Consider the following 24,308-nt stretch of genomic DNA (forward strand, 5'->3'; position numbering starts at 1 on the left):
TTTGTAGTTTTATATCGTTGGGCCTTACCCACAATCCATCAACATACTCTGTGTTGTAGATTTATATCGCAGGGCCTTACCCACAATCAATCAATATACTCTGTGTTGTAGTTTTATATCGCAGGGCCGTACCCACAATCCATCAACATACTCTGTGTTGTAGTTTTATATTGAGGGGCCTTACCCATCAACATACTCTGTGTTGTAGTTTTATATCGAGGGGCCTTACCCACAATCCATCAATATACTCTGTGTTGTAGTTTTATATCGCAGGGCCTTACCCACAATCCATCAATATACTCTGCGTTGTAGTTTTATATTGAGGGGCCTTACCCACAATCCATCAACATACTCTGTGTTGTAGTTATATATCGAGGGGCCTTACCCACAATTCATCAATATACTCTGTGTTGTAGTTTTATATCGCAGGGCCTTACCCACAATCCATCAACATACTCTGTGTTGTAGTTTTATATCGCAGGGCCTTACCCACAATCCATCAATATACTCTGTGTTGTAGTTTTATATTGAGGGGCCTTACCCACAATCCATCAATATACTCTGTGTTGTAGTTTTATATCGAGGGGCCTTACCCACAATTCATCAATATACTCTGTGTTGTAGTTTTATATCGCAGGGCCGTACCCACAATCCATCAATATACTCTGTGTTGTAGTTTTATATCATGAACCTCAGCTGGTCTTAACAAACTAGTCTCAAATAAGATGGAAGTGTTAAGAGTCAGCATTGAAAAAATTTAATCTCCCAACTCCTTACTGTGAAAAGACAGTGAAAGACTGAGTCAAATGGAAAACCACTTTTAAATGTTGATGTGTTTTGGTCCAGTTCTTTCAGCTATCTCTCTGTATCTTGTTTGGACTGCTGTTGACCTTGCTACAGGGATGGACTGGTCACTCTCTCTCTTTATTTTCTTCCCTCTCTTTCTCTCTCTCTGTCTCTCTCTCTGTCTCTCTCTCTGTCTCTCTCTCTGTCTCTCTCTCTGTCTCTCTCTCTGTCTGTCTGTCTGTCTGTCTGTCTGTCTGTCTGTCTGTCTGTCTGTCTGTCTGTCTGTCTGTCTGTCTGTCTGTCTGTCTGTCTGTCTGTCTGTCTGTCTGTCTGTCTGTCTGTCTGTCTGTCTGTCTGTCTGTCTGTCTGTCTGTCTGTCTGTCTGTCTGTCTGTCTGTCTGTCTGTCTGTCTGTCTGTCTGTCTGTCTGTCTGTCTGTCTGTCTGTCTGTCTGTCTGTCTGTCTGTCTGTCTGTCTGTCTGTCTGTCTGTCTGTCTGTCTGCTGTCTGTCTGTCTGTCTGTCCTGTCTGTCTGTCTGTCTGTCTGTCTGTCTGTCTGTCTGTCTGTCTGTCTGTCTGTCTGTCTGTCTGTCTGTCTGTCTGTCTGTTCTGTCTGTCTGTCTGTCTGTCTGTCTGTCTGTCTGTCTGTCTGTCTGTCTGTCTGTCTGTCTGTCTGTCTGTCTGTCTGTCTGTCTGTCTGTCTGTCTGTCTGTCTGTCTGTCTGTCTGTCTGTCTTCTGTCCTGTCTGTCTGTCTGTCTGTCTGTCTGTCTGTCTGTCTGTCTGTCTGTCTGTCTGTCTGTCTGTCTGTCTGTCTGTCTGTCTGTCTGTCTGTCTGTCTGTCTGTCTGTCTGTCTGTCTGTCTGTCTGTCTGTCCTGTCTGTCTGTCTGTCTGTCTGTCTGTCTGTCTGTCTGTCTGTCCTGTCTGTCTGTCTGTCTGTCTGTCTGTCTGTCTGTCTGTCTGTCTGTCTGTCTGTCTGTCTGTCTGTCTGTCCTGTCTGTCTGTCTGTCTGTCTGTCTGTCTGTCTGTCTGTCTGTCTGTCTGTCCTGTCTGTCTGTCTGTCTGTCTGTCTGTCTGTCTGTCTGTCTGTCTGTCTGTCTGTTGTCTGTCTGTCTGTCTGGTCTGTCTGTCTGTCTGTCTGTCTGTCTGTTGTCTGTCTGTCTGTCTGTCCTGTCTGTCTGTCTGTCTGTCTGGTCTGTCTGTCTGTCTGTCTGTCTGTCCTGTCTGTCTGTCTGTCTGTCTGTCTGCTCTGTCTGTCTGTCTGTCTGTCTTGTCTGTCTGTCTGTCTGTCTGTCTGTCTGTCTGTCTGTCTGTCTGTCTGTCTGTCTGTCTGTCTGTCTGTCTGTTCTGTCTGTCTGTTCTGTCTGTCTGTCTGTCCTGTCTGTCTGTCTGTCCTGTCCTGTCTGTCTGTCTGTCTGCTAGCATATTCCCATATGGACTTCCTGAACTAGTGTTAGGACACCCTATCCCATGTCAAGTCTGTGTGTGTGTTTGTCTCTTGGCTACTTCCTCAGACTCTTTGTGGGATTGTGGTTCTAGTCAGTTTTGTGATTCATTTATTTACATGTTGTATCATATACTTTTTTGGTCTTCTTCTGTTTCCATGGCAATGCATGCAAGCCCCATCTGCCTGCCATGGGAATGAAATAGAACCCATTTAGGGGGTTGTGTAAGTGTCCAAACACACACACACACAGTGGATTAACAGCTAAATGGGAGTACATGCAGTCACACTCGATCATTGATTGGTAACCTTTTAGTGACTGTGTATGATTACCTTCGTTTTCGTGTGTGTGCTTGTGTGTGTTTGTTGCGTGCGTGTTTGTTGCGTGCGTCCATGTGTCTGTTGGAGTCCATGTGTCTGTTGGAGTCCATGTGTCTGTTGGAGTCCATGTGTCTGTTGGAGTCCATGTGTCTGTTGGAGTCCATGTGTCTGTTGGAGTCCATGTGTCTGTTGGAGTCCATGTGTCTGTTGGAGTCCATGTGTCTGTTGGAGTCCATGTGTCTGTTGGAGTCCATGTGTCTGTTGGAGTCCATGTGTCTGTTGGAGTCCATGTGTCTGTTGGAGTCCATGTGTCTGTTGGAGTCCATGTCTTTTTTAAGTGTTTTTATTTTGATTTCACCTTTATTTAACCAGGGAGGCTAGTTGAGAACACCTTTATTTAACCAGGGAGGCTAGTTGAGAACAAGTTCTCATTTGCAACTGCGACCTGGCCAAGATAAAGCGTAGCAATTCGACACATACAACAACACAGAGTTACACGTGGAATTTAAAAAAACATACAGTCAATAATACAGTAGAAAAAAGAAAACAAAAAGTCTATATACAGTGTGTGCAAATGAGGTAAGATAAGGGAGTTAAGGCAATAAATAGGCCATGCTGGCAAAGTAATTACAATATAGCAATTAAACACTGGAATGGTAGATGTGCAGAAGATGAATGTGCAAGTAGAGATACTGGGGTGGAAAGGAGCAAGATAAATAAATAAATACAGTATGGGGATGAGGTAGATAGATGGGCTGTTTACAGATGGGCTATGTACAGGTGCAGTGATCTGTGAGCTGCTCTGACAGCTGGTGCTTAAAGCTAGTGATGGAGAATAGAGTCTCCAGCTTCAGTGATTTTTGCAGTTCGTTCCAGTCATTGGCAGCAGAGAACTGTAAGGAAAGGCGACCAAAGGAGGAATTGGTTTTGGGGGTGACCAGTGAGATATACCTGCTGGAGCGTGTGCTACGAGTGGGTGCTGCTATGGTGACCAGTGAGCTGAGATAAGGCAGGGCTTTACCTAGCAGAGACTTGTAGATAACCTATAGCCAGTGGGTTTGGCGATGAGTATGAAGCGAGGGCCAAACAACGAGAGTGTACAGGTCGCAGTAGTGGGTTGTGTATGGGGCTTTGGTGAAAAAATGGATGGCACTGTGATGGACTGCATCCAATTTGTTGAGTAGAGTGTTGGAGCCTATTTTGTAAATGACATCGCCGAAGTCGAGGATCGGTAGGATGGTCAGTTTTACGAGGGTATGTTTGGCAGCATGAGTGAAGGATGCTTTGTTGCGATATATAAAGCCCGATTCTAGATTTAATTTTGGATCGGAGATGCTTAATGTGAGTGTGGAAGGAGATTTTACAGTCTAACCAGACTATATCTATTCCTAGTTCCACATTTTTTTGAACGGAGCATGCTTATTTAAGATGGTGAGGAAAGCACTTTTAAAGAATAACCAGGCATCCTCTACTGACGGGATGAGGTTAATGGCATTCCAGTATACCCTGGCAAGATCGATTAGAAAGTCCTGCTCGCTGAAGTGTTTCAGGGAGCGTTTGACAGTGATGAGGGGTGGTTGTTTGACCGCAGACCCATTATGGATGCAGGCAATGAGGCAGTGATCGCTGAGATCTTGGTTGAAAACAGCAGAGGTGTATTTGGAGGGCGAGTTAGTTAGGATGATATCTATGAGGGTGCCCATGTTTACGGATTTGGGGTTGTACCTGGTATGTTCATTGATCATTTGTGTGAGATTGAGGGCATCAAGCTTAGATTGTAGGATGGCCGGGGTGTTAAGCATGTCCCAGTTTAGGTCACCTAGTAGGACGAGCTCAGAAGATAGATGGGGGACAATCAATTCACATATGGTGTCGAGGGCACAACTGGGGGCAGAGGGTGGTCTATAGCAAGTGGCAACGGTGAGAAACTTGTTTCTGGAAAGGTGCATTTTTAGAAGTAGAAGCTCGAATTGTTTGGGTACAGACCTGGAAAGTAAGACAGAACGCTATCTTTGCAGTAGATCACAACACCGCCGCCTTTGACAGTTCTATCTTGGCGGAAAATGTTATAGTTAGGGATGGAGATTTCAGGGTTTTTGGTGTTTTTCCTAAGCCAGGATTCAGACACGACTAAGACATCCGGGTTGGCAGAGTGTGCTAAAGCAGTGAGTAAAACAAACTTAGGGAGTAGGCTTCTAATGTTAACATGCATGAAACCAAGGCTTTTACGGTTACAGAAGTCAACAAATGAGAGCTCCTGAGGAGTGGGAGTGGAGCTAGGCACTGCAGGACCTGGATTAAGGGTTCGGCTAAAGGCTATACAAACTGTCCGAAGCAAGTTCGGAACAGAGAGTAAAAGGAGCAGGTTTCTGGGCACAATAGCATAGATTCAAGGCATAGTGTACAGACAAAGGCAAGGTAGGATGTGAGTACATTGGAGGTGAACCTAGGCATAGAGTAATGATGAGAGAGATATAGTCTCTAGAGATGTTTAAACCAGGTGATGTCATCGCATATGTAGGAGGTGGAACAACATGGTTAGTTAAGGCATATTGAGCAGGGCTAGAGGCTCTACAGTGAAATAAGACAGTAATCACTAACCAGGACAGTAATTGACGAGGCATATTGATATTAGAGAGAGGCATGCGTAGCCAAGTGATCATTTGGGTCCAGTGAATGGTTGGGCTGGCTGGGGACACGGTGATTCAGACAGTTAGCAGTTAGTAGGCCGGGGCTAACAAGCTAGCAGTTAGTAGGCCGGGGCTAACAAGCTAGCAGTTAGCAGATCGGGGCTAGCAAGCTAGCAGTTAGCAGACCGGGGTTAGCAAGCAAGCAGAAGGGCCTTTGGGGGACGTCGCGAGGTAAGTCTGTATTTGCCTCCTCGTGCGGTGATGCCGATAGACCAGTCATGGATTAGTAGGGTTCCAAGTAGCTCTAGATAGCTAGTCTGAATAACCATACTTGCGTAGGCTTTTTGAGTATGAAAATATAATGCTTTATAGTATGGGAAATTGTGATTATTGCGTATGTTTTAAATGCCAGGATATCATATTAATTTTGGCTTTTCTCTAGTAGAATTCACTGCATACTATTGAGGAAGAGAATCGTCTTTTCACGCCCATGTGTGCTTGACAACAGCTGATAATCAGAATAGGGGACGTGCTCTACAAAAATGAATGAATGGCGGGAAACATGCGCGATTGGCATGGCACCTTCTTGGTATGGATAATTAGTAGTTGATATTTGTTGCTAACTGAGTACGATGTTACTAAACAGTACATTCTAAACAGTATTGATTGTATTACTGTTGATGATATCTGGAAATGTGTATGTACACCCTGGCCCATCTACTGTTGCTATCCCCAATTCTGACTTGTGCTTTGATATCTGCTTCACTGATTTCTGCTCTAGTAAAAGTCTGGCTTTTCTGCACGTTAACAATAGAAGCTTATTATCTAAAATGTATCAATTGAAAGTCTGGGTTCACAAGCTCCAATCCAGATGTGTTGGTCATTACTAAGACGTGGTTAAGGAAGAGTGTTTTGAATACTGATGTTAACCTTTCTGGTTATAAACTTTTCGGCAAGACAGATCTTCCAAAGGTGGGGGAGTGGCAATCTTTCCCAAGGATCACCTCCAGTGTTCTGTTGTCTCCACCAAGTCTGTCCGCAAACAATTTTATTTGCTGGTTTTAAGCATTCAACTTTCAAATAGCTCTTTGTTGACTGTTGCTGGGTGTTATCGTCCTCCATCAGCACTGGCCTGTACCCTACCTGCCCTAAGCTCTCTCCTGGTCCCTTACACTAAGTCTGAATTTGTCCTGCTAGGTGACCTAAACTGGGATATGCTTAAACCACCTGACCAAGTCCTAAAGCAATATGACTCCCTACATCTTTCTCAGATTATTACCAATCCCACAAGGTATAACTCCAAACACCCAGAAAAGGCTACTCTCCTCGATGTTATCCTCACAAATAATCCTGATAGGTATCAGTGGTGTTTTGTGTAGTGACCTTAGTGATCACTATTTTCCAGCCTGTGTTGGTAATGGCTGATCAGTAAAATGACCTGTCCTGATTTGTCATAGACGCTTGCTAGAAAACGTTAATGAGCAAGCCTTCCTTCATGAACTGGCCTCTGTAAAATGGTATAGAATCAGCTTGATCCCCTCTGTCGAAGACACTTGGACCTTCTTTTTTGATATTTTCAGTGCTATTGTTAACAAACACGCCCCCATAAAGAAAATGAGAATTAAAAACAGGTTCAGCCCCTGGTTCGACAGTGATCTTGCAGAGTTACTCCACCTCAGGAATTGCATTTGGGTTCGGTACACGCATACTCAGGCTGACTGGCTCTCGTTCAGGCAAATGAGAAATAAATGCACTCAGGCTAGCCGGAAGGCCAAAGTTAGTTACTTTAAGGAGAAGTTCTCGCTCTGTGTGTCTAACCCCAAGAAGTTCTAGAAACAGTTAAATACCTGAAGAATAAACCCTCCTCTTCACAGCTGCCCATGTCCCTTAATGTTGATGATGTGGTTGTTACTGACAAGAAGCACATGGTGGAGCTTTTTAGTCACCATTTCATTAAGTCAGGATTCCTATTTGACTCAGCCATGCCTGCTTGCCCGTCCAACATTTCCTCATCTTTCACCCCTTCTAATATGACTAGCCCCGATGCTTCTCCCTCTTTTTTTCCCCTTGCCCTGCTACAAAGTTTCTCCCTGCAGGCAGTCACTGAGTCTAAGGTGCTAGAGGAGCTCCTGAAACTTGACCCCAAAAAAACATCTGGGTCAGATGGTTTAGACCCTTTCTTCTTTAAGGTTGCAGCTATCATAGCCAAGCTTATCATAGCCTATCATAGCCAAGCTTATCTCTGACCTTTTTAACCTGTCTCTCCTCTCTGGGGAGGTTCCCATTGCTTGGAAGGCAGCCACGGTTCGTCCTTTATTTAAAGGGGGAGATCAAGCTGATCCTAACTGTTATAGGCCTATTTCTATTTTGCCCTGTTTATCAAAAGTGTTGGAAATTTTTTCCCATTCCTCCTTGCAAAACAGCTCGAGCTCAGTGAGGTTGGATGGAGAGCATTTGTGAACAGCAGTTTTCAGTTCTTTCCACAGATTCTCGATATGTGTATGTTAACATTCATATCAGACCGACACATTGTCTCTCCAACACACCCACTTTGTTTTCTTTCTTTCTCCCTCTCAATGAGTCTTTCTCTCTTGCTCGTAATCACTCTTTCTCTTTCCCTCACTCACTTGTTCTTTTTCTTGTTTCTCTCGCTCTCTCTATCAGATCATTTTGCCCATGGCCTCTGAATGATCTCCCTCATCAATCGTTCATTGTTTCTCCTTTCCTCTGTTTCTCTCTCTGTATTCACTGGGAGAAATTGGGGATGAGGAGTGTGTTAACGCACGGTGTGTGTGTGTTATCTGACCAGTATTTCATAGAGATGTTTTTCACTGAAGGGATTTTCCCTCCCTCCCTTCCTCCCTCAACCCTTCCTCCTTCACCTTGTCCAGTGATCTCTCACTTCTACTTGCTGACTCAACCACATGATGTATAGAACTCGAGACGATTCTCTTCATCCTATCTTCCTTCCTTCTCACTCACTATCTGCTGCTGAGCTTCCTTTCCCCCTCTCCCTGAGTAATTTACTCGCTCTCTCTTTTCCCTCTTCCCCTTTCTCTCCAACTCTCTCTCTCTCCCCCCTTTCTCTCCAACTCTCTCTCTCCCTATCTCTCTCCCTATCTCTCTCTCTCTCCCTCTCTCTCTCCCTCTCTCTCTCTCCCTCTCTCTCTCCCTCTCTCAATCTCTCCATCTCTCTCTCTCTCTCCCCCCTTTTCTCCAACTCTCTCTCTCTCTCTCTCTCTCTGTCTCTGTCTCTCTCTTTCTCTGTCTCTCTCTCTCCCTATCTCTCCATCTCACTCAATCTCTCTCTCTCTCTCTCTCTCTCTGTCTCTCTCTCTCTCTCTCTCTCGGGCTGTGGAACAGAGACAGAGATAAATGGTTATTGGTGGGTCTCTCTCATTGTACCACCATCACCATCAGACAGATTACTCTTTGGTTTATGGTCACTGAACAACTGTCTTGCCACTTGGGGGAACGAGTTCTCTCACATTCAACTCAGTAGATGGTCCTTATCTGTTAGTTAAAACACTTACTTTATGTCATTAGAAAGGTCTGTACCTGAGGTGTAACAATACAGTACAACTATAATTCATCCTGGGGGAATTCCATTTTTCCACATAAATAACAGGAGACCTATTCTATAGTAGACCAATTCTATAGTAGACCTATTCTATAGTAGACCTATTGTACAGTAGACCTATTGTATAGTAGACCTATTGTATAGTAGACCTATTCTACAGTAGACCTATTCTATAGTAGACCTATTCTATAGTAAACCTATTTGACAGTAGACCTATTCGACAGTAGACCTATTCTACAGTAGACCTATTTTATAGTAGACCTATTCTACAGTAGACCTATTCTACAGTAGACCTATTCTACAGTAGACCTATTATACAGTAGACCTATTCTATAGTAAACCTATTCGAAAGTAGACCTATTCTACAGGAGGCCTACTGCATTGTCTGACTGGTTGTGGTTGTAGTTCATAGTGAAATCTGTTGAAGTCTGTCAGTGTCTGTATCTGTGATGAACACAGGAATATCTCTATATTGTTATGTGGTGAGTAATTCATCTCTCTCGTTTCAGAGTCTTCAAGAAGTCCAGCCCCAACTGCAAGGTAGTTCACAACTCCCCTGTGTGTGTGTGTGTGTGTGTGTGTGTGGTGTGTGTGTGTGTGTGTGTGTGTGTGTGTGTGTGTGTGTGTGTGTGTGTGTGTGTGTGTGTGTGTGTGTGTGTGTGTGTGTGTGTGTGTGTGTGTGTGTGTGTGTGTGTGTGTGTGTCAGACAGAAGGTGAGGTGGGTTCCTCCTCTTTCCTTGTAGAGTATATTTCTCCCAGTAGGTTTCCTCTTCTTCCTCTTCTTCCTCTGAGTCTATCAGATCTCTTCCTCTTCTTCCTCTTCTTCCTCTGAGTCTATCAGATCTCTTCCTCTTCTTCCTCTTCTTCCTCTGAGTCTATCAGATCACTTCCTCTTCTTCCTCTTCTTCCTCTGAGTCTATCAGATCTCTTCCTCTTCTTCCTCTGAGTCTATCAGATCTCTTCCTCTTCTTCCTCTGATTCTATCAGATCTCTTCCTCTTCTTCCTCTTCCTCCTTGAATTCTATCAGATCTCTTCTTCCTCTGAGTATCAGATCTCTTCTTCCTCTGAGTCTACCAGATCTCTTCTTCCTCTTCTTCCTCTGATTCTGTCAGATCTCTTCTTCCTCTTCTTCCTCTGAGTCTATCAGATCTCTTCTTCCTCTGAGTCTATCAGATCTCTTCTTCCTCTGAGTCTATCAGATCACTACTTTCCTCTACTTCCTCTGAGTCTATCATATCTTGTTATAGATTTTTCCTCTTCTCTTTCTTTTTACCCATCTCTGCCTTTCCATTCTCTTTTGTTATCGCTCTTCCTTTCTCGCTCTCTCTCCATACTCTCCCCCCCTCTCTCTCTCTCGCTCTCGTCTCTGCCCAGGTCTCTCTTTCTCTCTCTCTCCTTTCTTTCTCTCCCATACTCTCCGCCCCTTCCCTCTCTCTCTCTCTCTCTCTGCCCCAGGTCTCTTTTTCTCTCTCTCTCTCTCTCTCTCTCTCTCTCTCCTTTCTTTTCTTTCCCATACTCTCCGCCCCCTCCCCCTCTCTCTCCCCATACTCCCCCCCCCCCTTCCTCTCCTCCCTCTCGCTCTCCTCTCTCTCTGGTCTCTCTCTCTCTCTCTCTGTCATACTCCCCCCTGTCTTTATGTCTCTCTCTCCCATATCCCCCCTTCTCTCTCTCTCTCTGCCCAGGTCTCTCTTTCTCTCTCTTTCTCTCTCCCATACTCTCCCCCCTCTCTTTCTCTTTCTCTCTCCCATACTCCCCCCTCTCTTTCTCTCCCTCTCTCCCATACTCTCCCCCTCTCTTTATCTCTCTCTCTCCATACTCCCAACCTTTCTCTCTCTCTCCATACTCCCCCCCCCCTCTCTCTCCCATACTCCTCTCCCTCTCTCTGTCTCCCATAGTTCCCCCTCCCTCCCTCTCCCATACCCCCCCCCCTCTATCTCTCTCTCCCATACTCCCACCCCCTCTTTCATTCTCTCTCCATACTCCCCCCCCCTCACCTCTCTCTCCCATACCCCCCTCTTCTCTCTCTCTCTCTCCCATACTCCCCCCTCTCTTTCTCTCTCCCATACTCCCCCCTCTCTTTATCTCTCTCTCCCATACTCCCCCTCTCTTTCTCTCTCTCTCTCTCTCTCTCCCATACTCTCCCCCCTCTCTTTATCTCTCTCTCTCCCATACTTCCCCCTCCTACTCTCTCTCTCTCTCCCATACTCCCCCCTCTTTATGTCTCTCTCTCTCCATACTCCCACCCCCTCTTTCGGCTCTCTCGCCACTACCCCCCCCCCCCCCCCCTCTCCCTCTCTGTGTCTCCCATACTCACCCCCCTCTCTCTCAATTCAATTCAATTCAAGGAGACATGTGTTAACATTGCCAAAGCAAGTGAGGTAGATAATATATAAAGTGAAATAAACAATAAAAATGAACAGTAAACATTACACATCCAGAAGTTCCAAAACAATAAAGACATTACAAATGTCATATTATATATATATATACAGTGTTTTAACAATGTACAAATGGTAAAGGACACAAGATAAAATAAACAAGCATAGATATGGGTTGTATTTACAATGGTGTGTGTTCTTCACTGGTTGCCCTTTTCTCGTGGCAACAGGTCACAAATCTTGCTGCTGTGATGGCACACTGTGGAATTTCACCCAGTAGATATGGGAGTTTTTCAAAATTGGATTTGTTTTCGAATTCTTTGTGGATCTGTGTAATCTGAGGGAGATATGTCTCTCTAATAGCAAGGCTATGCTCACTGAGTCTGTACATAGTCAAAGCTTTCCTTAATTTTGGGTCAGTCACAGTGGTCAGGTATTCTGCCGCTGTGTACTCTCTGTGTAGGGCCAAATAGCATTCTAGTTTGCTCAGTTTTTTTGTTAATTCTTTCCAATGTGTCAAGTAATTATCTTTTTGTTTTCTCATGATTTGGTTGGGTCTAATTGTGCTGCTGTCCTGGGGCTCTGTAGGGTGTGTTTGTGTTTGTGAACAGAGCCCCAGGACCAGCTTGCTTAGGGGACTCTTCTCCAGGTTCATCTCTCTGTAGGTGATGGCTTTGTTATGGAAGGTTTGGGAATCGCTTCCTTTTAGGTGGTTATAGAATTTAACAGCTCTTTTCTGGATTTTGATAATTAGTGGGTATCGGCCTAATTCTGCTCTGCATGCATTATTTGGTGTTGCCTACGTTGTACACGGAGGATATTTTTGCAGAATTCTGCGTGCAGAGTCTCAATTTGGTGTTTGTCCCATTTTGTGAAGTCTTGGTTGGTGAGCAGACCCCAGACCTCACAACCATAAAGGGCAATGGGCTCTATGACTGATTCAAGTATTTTTAGCCAAATCCTAATTGGTATGTTGAATTTATGTTCCTTTTGATGGCATAGAATGCCCTTCTTGCCTTGTCTCTCAGATCGTTCACAGCTTTGTGGAAGTTACCTGTGGCGCTGATGTTTAGGCCAAGGTATGTATAGTTTTTTGTGTGCTCTAGGGCAACAGTGTCTAGATGGAATTTGTATTTGTGGTCCTGGTGACTGGACCTTTTTTGGAACACCATTATTTTGGTCTTACTGAGATTTACTGTTAGGGCCCAGGTCTGACAGAATCTGTGCATAAGATCTAGGTGCTGCTGTAGGCCCTCCTTGGTTGGTGACATAAGCACCAGATCATCAGCAAACAGCAGATATTTGACTTCGGATTCTAGCAGGGGGAGGCCGGGTGCTGCAGACTTTTCTATTGCCCTCGCCAATTTGTTGATATATATGTTGAAGAGGGTGGGGCTTAAGCTGCATCCCTGTCTAACCCCACGACCCTGTGTGAAGAAATGTGTGTGTTTTTTGCCAATTTTAACCGCACACTTGTTGTTTGTGTACATGGATTTTATAATGTCGTATGTTTTACCCCCAACACCACTTTCCATCAGTTTGTATAGCAGACCCTCATGCCAAATTGAGTCGAAGGCTTTTTTGAAATCAACAAAGCATGAGAAGACTTTGCCTTTGTTTTTGTTTGTTTGGTGGTCAATTAGGGTGTGCAGGGTGAATACATGGTCTGTTGTACGGTAATTTGGTAAAAAGCCAATTTGACATTTGCTCAGTACATTGTTTTCATTGAGGAAGTGTACGAGTCTGCTGTTAATGATAATGCAGAGGATTTTCCCAAGGTTACTGTTGACGCATATTCCACGGTAGTTATTGGGGTCAAATTTGTCTCCACTTTTGTGGATTGGGGTGATCAGTCCTTGGTTCCAAATATTGGGGAAGATGCCAGAGCTAAGGATGATGTTAAAGAGTTTTAGTATAGCCAATTGGAATTTGTTGTCTGTATATTTGATCATTTCATTGAGGATACCATCAACACCACAGGCCTTTTTGGGTTGGAGGGTTTTTATTTTGTCCTGTAACTCATTCAATGTAATTGGAGAATCCAGTGGGTTCTGGTAGTCTTTAATAGTTGATTCTAAGATCTGTATTTGATCATGTATATGTTTTTGCTCTTTATTCTTTGTTATAGAGCCAAAAAGATTGGAGAAGTGGTTTACCCATACATCTCCATTTTGGATAGATAATTCTTTGTGTTGTTGTTTGTTTAGTGTTTTCCAATTTTCCCAGAAGTGGTTAGAGTCTATGGATTCTTCAATTACATTGAGCTGATTTCTGACATGCTGTTCCTTCTTTTTCCGTAATGTATTTCTGTATTGTTTTAGTGATTCACCATAGTGAAGGCATGGACTCAGGTTTTCCAGGTCTCTATGTTTTTGGTTGGACAGGTTTCTCCATTTTTTTCTTAGATTTTTGCATTCTTCATCAAACCATTTGTCATTGTTGTTAATTTTCTTCGGTTTTCTATTTGAGATTTTTAGGTTTGATAGGGAAGCTGAGAGGTCAAATATACTGTTAAGATTTTCTACTGCCAAGTTTACACCTTCACTATTACAGTGGAACGTTTTACCCAGGAAATTGTCTAAAAGGGATTGAATTTGTTGTTGCCTAATTGTTTTTTGGTAGGTTTCCAAACTGCATTCCTTCCATCTATAGCATTTCTTAATGTTACTCAGTTCCTTTGGCTTTGATGCCTCATGATTGAGTATTGCTCTGTTTAAGTAGACTGTGATTTTGCTGTGGTCTGATAGGGGTGTCAGTGGGCTGACTGTGAACGCTCTGAGAGTCTCTGGGTTGAGGTCAGTGATAAAGTAGTCTACAGTACTACTTCTCTCTCTCTCTCTCCCATACCCCTCCCTCTCGCTAGGGGTCAGTGTGTGTGTGTGTGTGTGTGTGTATGTGCGTGTGTGTGTGAGTGTGTGTGCGCGCGTGCGTGTGCGTGTGTGTGTGTGTGTAATTTAATGAGTGTTGTAGTAATGATGATGTTTGTCAGGTTTTTCTTTCCATTTCCACATACTGTCAATGTTTTCACTCTGTCCTTTGTGGCCATCTCTCTCTCTCTCTCTCTCTCTCTCTCTCTCTCTCTCTCTCTCTCTCTCTCTCTCTCTCTCTCTCTCTGTCTCTCTCTGTCTCTGTCTCTCTCTCGCTCTCTCTGTCTCTCTCTGTCTCGCTCTTTCTCTCTCTCTCGCTCTCTTGCTCTCTCTCTCTCTCTTTCTCTCTCTCTCTCTCTCTCTCTCTCTCTCTCTCTCTCTGTCTCTCTGTCTCTCTCTCTCTCTCTCTCTCTGTCTCTCTCGCTCTCTCTCTCTGTCTCTGTCTCTGTCTCTCTCTCTCTCTCGCTCTCGCTCTCGCTCTCGCTCTCGCTCTCTCTCTCTCGCTCTTTCTCTCTCGCTCTTTCTCTCTCTCTCGCTCTCTCGCTCTCTCTCTCTCTCTTTCTCTCTCTCTCTCTCTCTCTCTCTCTCTGTCTCTCTCTGTCTCTCTCTCTGTCTCTCTCTCGCTCTCTCTCTCTCTCGCTCTTTCTCTCTCTCTCTCTCTCTCTCTCTCTCTCTCTCTCTCTCTCGCTCTCTCGCTCTCTCTCTCTCTTTCTCTCTATAGCTCACAGTATACCTGGGGAAGAGAGACTTTGTGGATCACCTAGACCATGTAGATCCAGTGGGTGAGTAGTAACACACTCTGGGGTGCCGGGGCCGTGGGCCCCTATTAGGGATGTGATAACTACTAGACACACACACACCGTTGTTGATGTAATTTTGTTGTCTGAGTCTCCCTCTGGGTTGTTATGACGATAGAACACAGGACCACATTGTCACAACAACCAATGGCAGGATAATATTTGTTAATGACTGAGCCCTTACTGATGGAAATGTAGAACACAACTCAATTCCTCCTCCACAGTAACTAAACACAACAGCCTCTGAATACCCCATATGCTCAACAACAGATCAATATTGTTGACAAGTTTATAATAGGCAAACTCAACCCTTAGTCTCGCTGCCAACATTCCCTCCAGCATTCCCACCACATCCACAGACCCCTGTCCCCGAATACTGTTCTTTCGGGTCTTCCATATCGCCCCTAACACAAAATTAAGCAACACAACTACACTCTTTTGACTAAAACTGTACTTTGGCCCAAATATATACAGTTGGGAAGAGAAAACCTCTCCCAACGCAGAGAACCAATTAGTGATCAGGTCAATCATTCCGACCAACCTGGGACACAGTAAAAACAGATGTGCCAGAGATTCAGACTCACAGAATGGAATGGACACCCCTCCCCAACAGTAGGGTCCAGGTGTACCAGATGCATGTTGGTGGCTATGGCTCCATGTATTATCCTCCATTGGAGGTCAGCTGTCCTCCAATCAATAGGCAGTTTGTATAATGATCGCCAACAGCCTTTTGGGGAGGCACCTGGACCAAGCACACCCGCCCACCTCGTCGATTTTACCCCTTCCAGGGAAGAGGCATGGGACACCTTTACACATATTCTGTACATGGCCTTCTTTCCCACCTCCTTGAACTCCCCCAGCTCCGGGGTATCGAAGGAAAGCAGCATCCCCACGTCCTCCTCGAATGCCCCCATCGCAGCATTAACAATCAGTGCAGGGAACACATAATCCAGACCCTTTTTCCACCGATCAGAATTGGAAGTGTCAGTCACATTCTGCAGATGAAGCACTGGCAAGGAGTCGCAGACCTCAGCGACGACCTTCCCCAGTAGGCGAGATGATCGGATCCCTGCTCTTTCTCCCAGCTCCTCCAACGATCTGCTCCTGCTCCGCATCAGATGACCCAGCTTGGTACACCCCACGCCTAACAGACATAAACGTAGGCTGGCTGAACCCAGAACACGGGACTGGATGGCAGTGTTGTGAAAAAGAGTCTCTTCAGAAAGCCACATCCCTGGTGGCGTGCCGGCCTTACGGGACTTGACAAAGACTCTCCAAGCCTGCATAACAGACTCATAAAATGGAGTCAGGCCAGGCAACTCACCCCCCTCCAGCTTTAAGAGGAAAAGGTGCTTGTCTAAGCCCAAACAGTCCACTCTCCTCATCAGTGTGTAGGCTGTGCCGACCCAGCTAGAACCGTCACTGTACAACAATCTCTGGGCAGCTTGGAGCCGGAAAGCCATGATCCTAGAGGAAATGTCCACCAGGCCTTGCCCACCCTCGTGCAGTGGCAGGTACAGGGCTGCAGCTTTAATCCAGTGTTGTCCAGACCAGAAGAAATTGTCAAGAGTCCTCTGAAGCTCTTGAATCAGACCCTTTGGTGGCTGCAAAATCATTAGTCTGTGCCACAAGGGTAGAGGCAGCATGATTATTAGCTACCAGTACCCTTCCCCTATAAGACAGCTGGGGTAGCACCCATTTCCACCTTGACAGTCTGGCACACACTTTCTCCACTACCCCATCTGAAGCCCCCCTGGTAACCGTGGAGCGGACCCCATCTGAAGACCCCCTGGTAACCGTGGAGCGGACCCCATCTGAAGCCCCCCTGGTAACCGTGGAGCGGACCCCATCTGAAGCCCCCCTGGTAACCGTGGAGCGGACCCCGTTTGAAGCCCCCCTGGTAACTGTGGAGCGGACCCCGTTTGAAGCCCCCCTGGTAACCGTGGAGCGGACCCCATCTGAAGCCCCCCTGGTAACCGTGGAGCGGACCCCGTTTGAAGCCCCCCTGGTAACCGTGGAGCGGACCCCATCTGAAGCCCCCCTGGTAACCGTGGAGCGGACCCCGTTTGAAGCCCCCCTGGTAACCGTGGAGCGGACCCCATCTGAAGCCCCCCTGGTAACCGTGGAGCGGACCCCGTTTGAAGCTGACCTTCCCACAGCGCTTCACTCTTTCCCCAATTGACTCTAGCTGAGGAGGCCCCCTCATACACCTTTAAAGCGTTTGAGAACCTTAACATCCTCACCCCCTGTAATAAAAACTGTCATGTCATCTGCATACGCAGACAGTGCTGTCGTGGGACCCTTCATTACACCTGGCACAGAGAAACCATTAAGCTTCGCTCTTAAAAAACAAAGCATTGGTTCAATCACCAGACTATACAACTGCCCTTAAATTGGGCATCCCTTCCTGATGCCCCTTTCGACAGGCATGGGGCAACTCAAACCACCTCCACCTTCACCATACACGAGGCCCCAGCATACAGTAAATTCATCCAAGACAAAAAAACTAAAAAACATCCCCAAACCCAAAGGCTTTCATTGTTTTAAACAAGTACTGGTGGTCCACACGATCAAAAGCCTTCTCCTGATCCAAAGAAAGTAAACCCACATTTACATCAGACAATTTACAAACATCTCTTATCAGAAACAAGTTATCAACGATAGAGCGATCAGGTACACAGTAGGACTGGTGGACCAACAATCCCAGATACTCTTTCAACCTGTTTGAGAGACATTTAGAAACAATTTTGTATTCTGCGCACAGCAAAGCAACAGGTCTCCAATTTTTTATGAGAGCCAAATACCCCTTTTTTGGCAACAGTGAAAGCACCGCACGTTGACAGGATACAGGAAGAGAACCCTCATGAAAGGATTCACACACCACTTCATAAAAATCCTCCCCAATAGACCCCCAAAAGTGCTTATAAAACTCAGATGGTAAACCATCAATGCCAGGGGCTCGGCCTGTTGAGAGCTGCATAACTGCTGTGTACAGCTCTTGCAGTGTATTGTCAGAGTCCAATGCGACTCTCTGCTCAGCTCCCAATTGAGGAAGACCGTGTAACAACTGTTCAGTACATAGAGAGTCACAATCCTCCACCTTATAGAGGACAGAGTAGAAATCCACTGCATGTTGACGCATTTCACCGTCATCCGTGGTCACCTTCTCATCGGGGAGACAAAGGCAGACCATCTGTTTACGTTGCAATGTCGACTGTCCTAGGTTTAAAAAAAGAGCTAGGAGCATCCATGTCCTCGAGGGAAGCGAAACGAGACCTAATCAAGGCACCCTTCACTTTTTCATGCAGAAATGACCTCAGTTCATGTCTCTTGTCCTGTAAGTTCAGGACTAGTCCAGGGTCGTTCTGAGTGAGCAGCTTCAGTTCAATAGACTTGATGTCCTGTTCAAGGGCCTTATAGTCTCTTTAACTTCAGTTTGAGACAGAGCAGTATACTGTTGACAAAATACTCGTATGTGGGCCTTCCCAACCTCCCACCAATGTCTCAAGGACTCAACATTCCCTTTTATAACCCTCCATTTTTCCCAAAACAACAAAAACCTGTCACGAAACATGACATCATGTAACAATTTAACATTAAAATACCAGTAAGATGATGACCTTCGTGGACAGGACAAGTGAATATCAACAGTAACAATATGATGATCAGAGAAACCCACAGGAGTAATGGCACACCTTCCAACCCTACTACAGTATTGCTCAGATACATACAACCTGTCTAACCTTGCTGCACTGACACGACCTTCATACATTTTTAGCCATACTCTCCACACATCAGAAAGCTCAAACTCAGTTAATATGCCAGACAGGCAAGTGGCGGATCGCAGGTGAGGTTCTTCAGCGGTGCAATCAACAGTAAAATCCACTGTACAGTTCCAGTCAACCCCTAAAACCATACACCCCTCTTGATCACACTGTCTTTGGGTTTCCTTTATTTGATCAAATACAGCAATACGCTCTGTACCCTCATTAGGAGCATAAACATTCAAAAAAAAAACATAACATCCACCTTGACCAATAAAACCCGTGACAATCTCTGTTGTAGATACCACAGTCACCCCTAAACCTGAGGAAAACAAGACTGCCACCCCAGCACTGAAATTAGTACCATGACTGAGTACATGCTGCCCCTCCCACCACATTTCCCAGTCAACCTAATTTTCCTCATCACTATGTGTCTCCTGTATGAAAACTACATTAAGCCTTTTCTGTTTTATTACTTCTAATACCCAAGCCCTCTTATTCCTGTCCCTTCCCCCATTAATACTGAGAGAACCTCCCCTTAGTACCTCCATGTAGAAAAGAGAAAGGAAAAGCAGAAGAAACCACAGAGAAACCAAGGAGAAAAAAGACACCCTATGAAGCATGATCATCCTTATTTTAATCTTCTCTTAACCTGACCACGTTTCCCACCACCTTTTGCTGCTGCAACAGCAGTAACACATTTTCTCAAGCGAAACCGCTTCTTCTCACTCAACTGGTCTAACCCCACCGTCTTCTGTAACATCTCAGCTGGTCGAACCCCACCGTCTTCTGTAACATCACAGCTGGTCTAACCCCACCGTCTTCTGTAACATCTCAGCTGGTCTAACCCCACCGTCTTCTGTAACATCTCAGCTGGTCGAACTCCACCGTCTTCTGTAACATCTCAGCTGGTCGAACCCCACCGTCTTCTGTAACATTACAGCTGGTCGAACCCCACCGTCTTCTGTAACATCTCAGCTGGTCGAACCCCACCGTCTTCTGTAACATCACAGCTGGTCTAACCCCACCGTCTTCTGTAACATCTCAGCTGGTCGAACCCCACCGTCTTCTGTAACATCTCAGCTGGTCGAACCCCACCGTCTTCTGTAACATCTCAGCTGGTCGAACCCCACCGTCTTCTGTAACATCACAGCTGGTCTAACCCCACCGTCTTCTGTAACATCTCAGCTGGTCGAACCCCACCGTCTTCTGTAACATTACAGCTGGTCGAACCCCACCGTCTTCTGTAACATCACAGCTGGTCTAACCCCACCGTCTTCTGTAACATCACAGCTGACCTCACAAAATAATCTGCCAATTTGACAGATTTCCCAAAAGTCTGATCCAGAAACCCATTTACCTCCTCTAGATCGTAAATTGAGTCCTCACCAGCTGCTATCATATCAAAATAGATATCCATATTCTTCTCCTGATCCTCCTCAGCTGAGGCCACAAACAACTGACTCCCCTCTACCACATCCCTTTCAACACTCCCCACTTGCACCCCATCACTCGTACCAGGCATCTCCTCCACTACCTGGTAGCTTAGCTCAACATGAACCCCCTCCTTTACCCCAGCACCCGTACAGGGCATCTCCTCCACAACCTGGGAGCCTAGCTCCACATGAACCCCCTCCCTTTACCCCAGCACTCGTACTGGGCACCTCCTCACCAGTCTGAGGAACTGGCGCTTCAGATACATCCTTACCTTCTACAACAATAATTTTCTGCTGCATAACATTTTCCTCTAATACAAGTTGCAACTCTGTGCCCTCATCACGGATAACTTGTTCCTCAGCAACAGGTGCTTGTGGCTGCTCTACCACTGTCGGTTCCTACATCAGTGGGCCCAGGCGTTACGATGACCCTCCCTGCGCCCCTCCCTCTGCCTTCTCCCTTTTCGGGCAAACATGTCGCTTATGACCAACATCCCCACAGTCAAAAACACTGTTGACTGCCCGTACTAGCGTAAGCCATATACAGTCTATTGTCATACTTGATTTTAAACGATAACTCTAAAGTCTGCTCCGGTGAGTCCAAAAACATAAACACCTGTCGTCGAAACGACATAACCTGTTTCAACACCGGGTGTTTGCAACCCAACGGGACAACCTTAATTGAACTGGAGAACTTCCCAAAGCGCTCCAATACATCATTTGGAATAAACGGCGGTACATTTGAAATCGTTACCCTTGTTGACGGAGAAAAAAGTGGCGTAACTTGAATAAACATTCCTTTAAGAAGTACACCATGCTCAACCATCCGATCAACCAGACACTCTACTTTAAGAAGTTCACCATGCTCAACCATCCGATCTACCAGACACTCTACTTTAAGAAGTACACCATGCTCAACTATCCGATCTACCAGACACTCTTCTTGAAGAAGTACACCATGCTCAACCATCCGATCAACAAGACACTCTACTTTAAGAAGTACACCATGCTCAACCATCCGATCTACCAGACACTCTTCTTTAAGAAGTACACCATGCTCAACCATCCGATCAACAAGACACTATTTTTTAAGAAGTACGCCATGCTCAACCATACGATCAACAAGACACTCTACTTTAAGAAGTGCACCATGCTCAACCATCCAATCAACCAGACACTCTACTTTAAGAAGTCCACCATGCTCAACCATCCGATCAACAAGACACTCTTCTTTAAGAAGTACACCATGCTCAACCGTACAATCTACAAGGCGCTCTTCTTTAAGAAGTACGCCATGCTCAACCATACGATCAACAAGACACTCTTCTTTAAGAAGTACACCATGCTCAACCATACGATCAACAAGACACTCTTCTTTAAGAAGTACGCCATGCTCAACCATCCGATCAACAAGACACTCTTCTTTAAGAAGTACACCATGCTCAACCATACGATCTACAAGACACTCTTCTTTAAGAAGTACGCCATGCTCAACCATACGATCAACAAGACACTCTTCTTTAAGAAGTACGCCATGCTCAACCATCCGATCAACAAGACACTCTTCTTTAAGAAGTACGCCATGCTCAACCATACGATCAACAAGACACTCTTCTTTAAGAAATATACCATGCTCAACCATATGATCTACAAGACACTCTTCTTTAAGAAATACCACCACTGCTTTATTCATCCGGGATGCATAAGCAACATTCTCATAGCCTACCTTCTCTCCTACGGCGACCAGAAACTCCTCCAACGTGACAGCAGCTTCAGTAACACACCTAAAGCCGTGCCGAAGTGACAGGGGCGATGTCCCCATTCGGGCTGCCATCCCCGCCAAAATCAGGGTAATTTCGATACGAAAAACACGCACTCCTTCGCTCATAGAATTCCCAGCATGCACCAAACACTCCCAGCATGCAGAGAGAGAGAGAGAGAGAGAGAGAGATAGAGAGAACCAAATATTTTTACAAGACATTATAAGGAGGTCATGATGCATTAATGTTTGTAACCTCACAGCCTCCGTCATGATGATTAAGAGTTACTATAACGGATGATGTTGTAACCTCACAGCCTCCACCAGACAGCTCCACCTACCTGTTAAATGTGGATTAGCTGTTAGTCAGAGTTCTTTAGATTTTATTTGATTTAACCTTTATTTAACGAGTCAAGTCAGTTAATCTCTCTGGGTATTTGGGACGGTAGCGTCCCACCTCAACAACAGCCAGTGAAGGTGCAGGGCAACAGAAATAAAATTCCTCAAACACACAAGTATCACACCATTTTAAAGATAAACATGTTGTAAATCCAGCCACAGTGTCCGATTTCAAAAAGGCTATATGACGAAAGCCCACCAAACGATTATGTTAGGTCAGTAACTAGTCAGAGAAAAACACAGCCATTTTTCCAGCCAAAGAGACGAGTCACAAAAAGCAGATTAATCACTAACCTTTGATGATCTTCATCAGATGACACTCATAGGACTTCATGTAACAAAATACATGTATGTTTTGTTCGATAAAGTTCATATTTATATCCACAAATCTCAGTTTACATTTGCACGTTACGTTCAGTTGTTCCAAAACATCCAGTGAATTTGCAGAGAGCTACATCAATTTACAGAAATAATATAATAAACATTGTGTTATGCATGGGATTTTAGATCCACTTCTCTTTAATGCAACCGCTGTGTCAGATTTCAAAACAGCTTTACCGAAAAAGTATACCATGCAATAATCTGAGTACAGTGCTCAGGAAACAAATCAAGCCATACAGATATCCGCCATGTTGTGGAGTCAACAAAGTCAGAAATAGCATTATAAATATTCATTTACCTTCGATGATCTTCATCAGAATGCACTCCCAGGAATCCCAGTTCCATAATAAATATTTGATTTGTTCGATAAAGTCCATCATTTATGTCCAAATACCTCCTTTTTGTTCGCGCGTTTAGCCCAGTAATCCAAATTCATGAGGCGCGAGCAGACAAAAAGTCAAAAATTTCCGTTACAGTCCATAGAAACATGTCAAACGATGTATAAAATCAATCTTTAGGATGTTTTTATCATAAATCTTCATTAATGTTCCAACCGGAGAATTCCTTTGTCTTCAGAAATGCAATGGAACGCAAGCTAACTCTCACGTGAACTAACGTGGTCAGCTCATGGCCCTCAGGCAGACCTCTGACTCATTCAGCTCCCATTCCCCCCTCCTAAACAGTAGAAGCATCAACAAGGTTCTAAAGACTGTTGACATCTAGTGGAAGCCTTAGGAAGTGCAATTTGACCCCATATACACTGTATATGGATAGGCAATGAGTTGAAAAACGACAAACCTCAGATTTCCCACTTCCTGGTTGGATTCTTCCTCAGGTTTTGCCTGCCAGATGAGTTCTGTTATACTCACAGACTTCATTCAAACAGTTTTAGAAACTTCAGAGTGTTTTCTATCCATCTACTAATTATATGCATATTCTAGCTTTTAGGACTGAGTAGCAGGCAGTTTACTCTGGGCACCTTTTTATCCAAGCTACTCAATACTGCCCCCCTGTCCCAAAGAAGTTAAGAACAAATTCTTGTTTAAAATTATGTGCAGTTCAACTCTGAACTCCCTCAGCACCAGTTTGGGTAACACAAAACCTTAATATTAGCGCTGTGTCTATGTGTGTGTGTTGTTTTTGACTGTGTGTTGTTTTTGACTGTGTCAGTGTGTGTATGTGTGTTGTTTTTGACTGTGTGTGTTGTTTTTGACTGTGTGTGTTGTTTTTGAGTGTGTGTGTGTGTGTTGTTTTTGACTGTGTGTGTGTGTGTGTTGTTTTTGACTGTGTGTGGGTGTGTGTAAGTGTGTTGTTTTTGACTGTGTGTGTGTATATGTTGTTTTTGATTGTGTGTGTGTTGTTTTTGAGTGTGTGTGTGTGTATGTGTGTTGTTTTTGACTGTGTGTGTGTGTGTGTGTATTGTTTTTGACTGTGTGTGTGTATTGTTTTTGACTGTGTGTGTGTGTATTGTTTTTGACTGTGTGTGTGTGTGTGTGTGTGTGTTGTTGTTGACTGTGTGTGTGTTGTTTTTGACTGTGTGTGTGTGTGTGTGTGTGTGTGTTGTTTTTGACTGTGTGTGTGTTGTTTTTGACTGTGTGTGTGTGTGTGTGTGTGTGACTGTGTGTGTGTGTGTGTGTGTGTGTGTGTTGTTGTCTGTCTTTCTACAGATGGAGTGCTACTCATAGACCCAGAATACCTAAAAGACAGAAAAGGTAAGCCGTGTGTGTGTGTGTGTGTGTGTGTGTGTGTGTGTGTGTGTGTGTGGTGT

At 44.9% G+C, this 24,308-nt stretch overlaps 1 protein-coding gene across 1 annotated transcript in view; it reads left to right on the top strand.

The window, feature by feature from the left end:
* The window catches only part of LOC109882631 (beta-arrestin-2), a 90,740-nt gene that overhangs the window by 40,701 nt on the left and 25,731 nt on the right, over positions 1-24,308 (top strand). Inside the window, exons 2-4 of the mRNA XM_031793075.1 lie at positions 9,268-9,298; positions 14,726-14,786; positions 24,208-24,263. Of these exons, the coding sequence (XP_031648935.1) occupies positions 9,268-9,298; positions 14,726-14,786; positions 24,208-24,263 (148 nt within the window). The remainder of the gene's footprint in view (positions 1-9,267; positions 9,299-14,725; positions 14,787-24,207; positions 24,264-24,308) is intronic.

This window comes from Oncorhynchus kisutch, linkage group LG16 (assembly GCF_002021735.2).
Source record: "Oncorhynchus kisutch isolate 150728-3 linkage group LG16, Okis_V2, whole genome shotgun sequence".
Taxonomy (NCBI): Eukaryota; Metazoa; Chordata; class Actinopteri; order Salmoniformes; family Salmonidae; genus Oncorhynchus; species Oncorhynchus kisutch.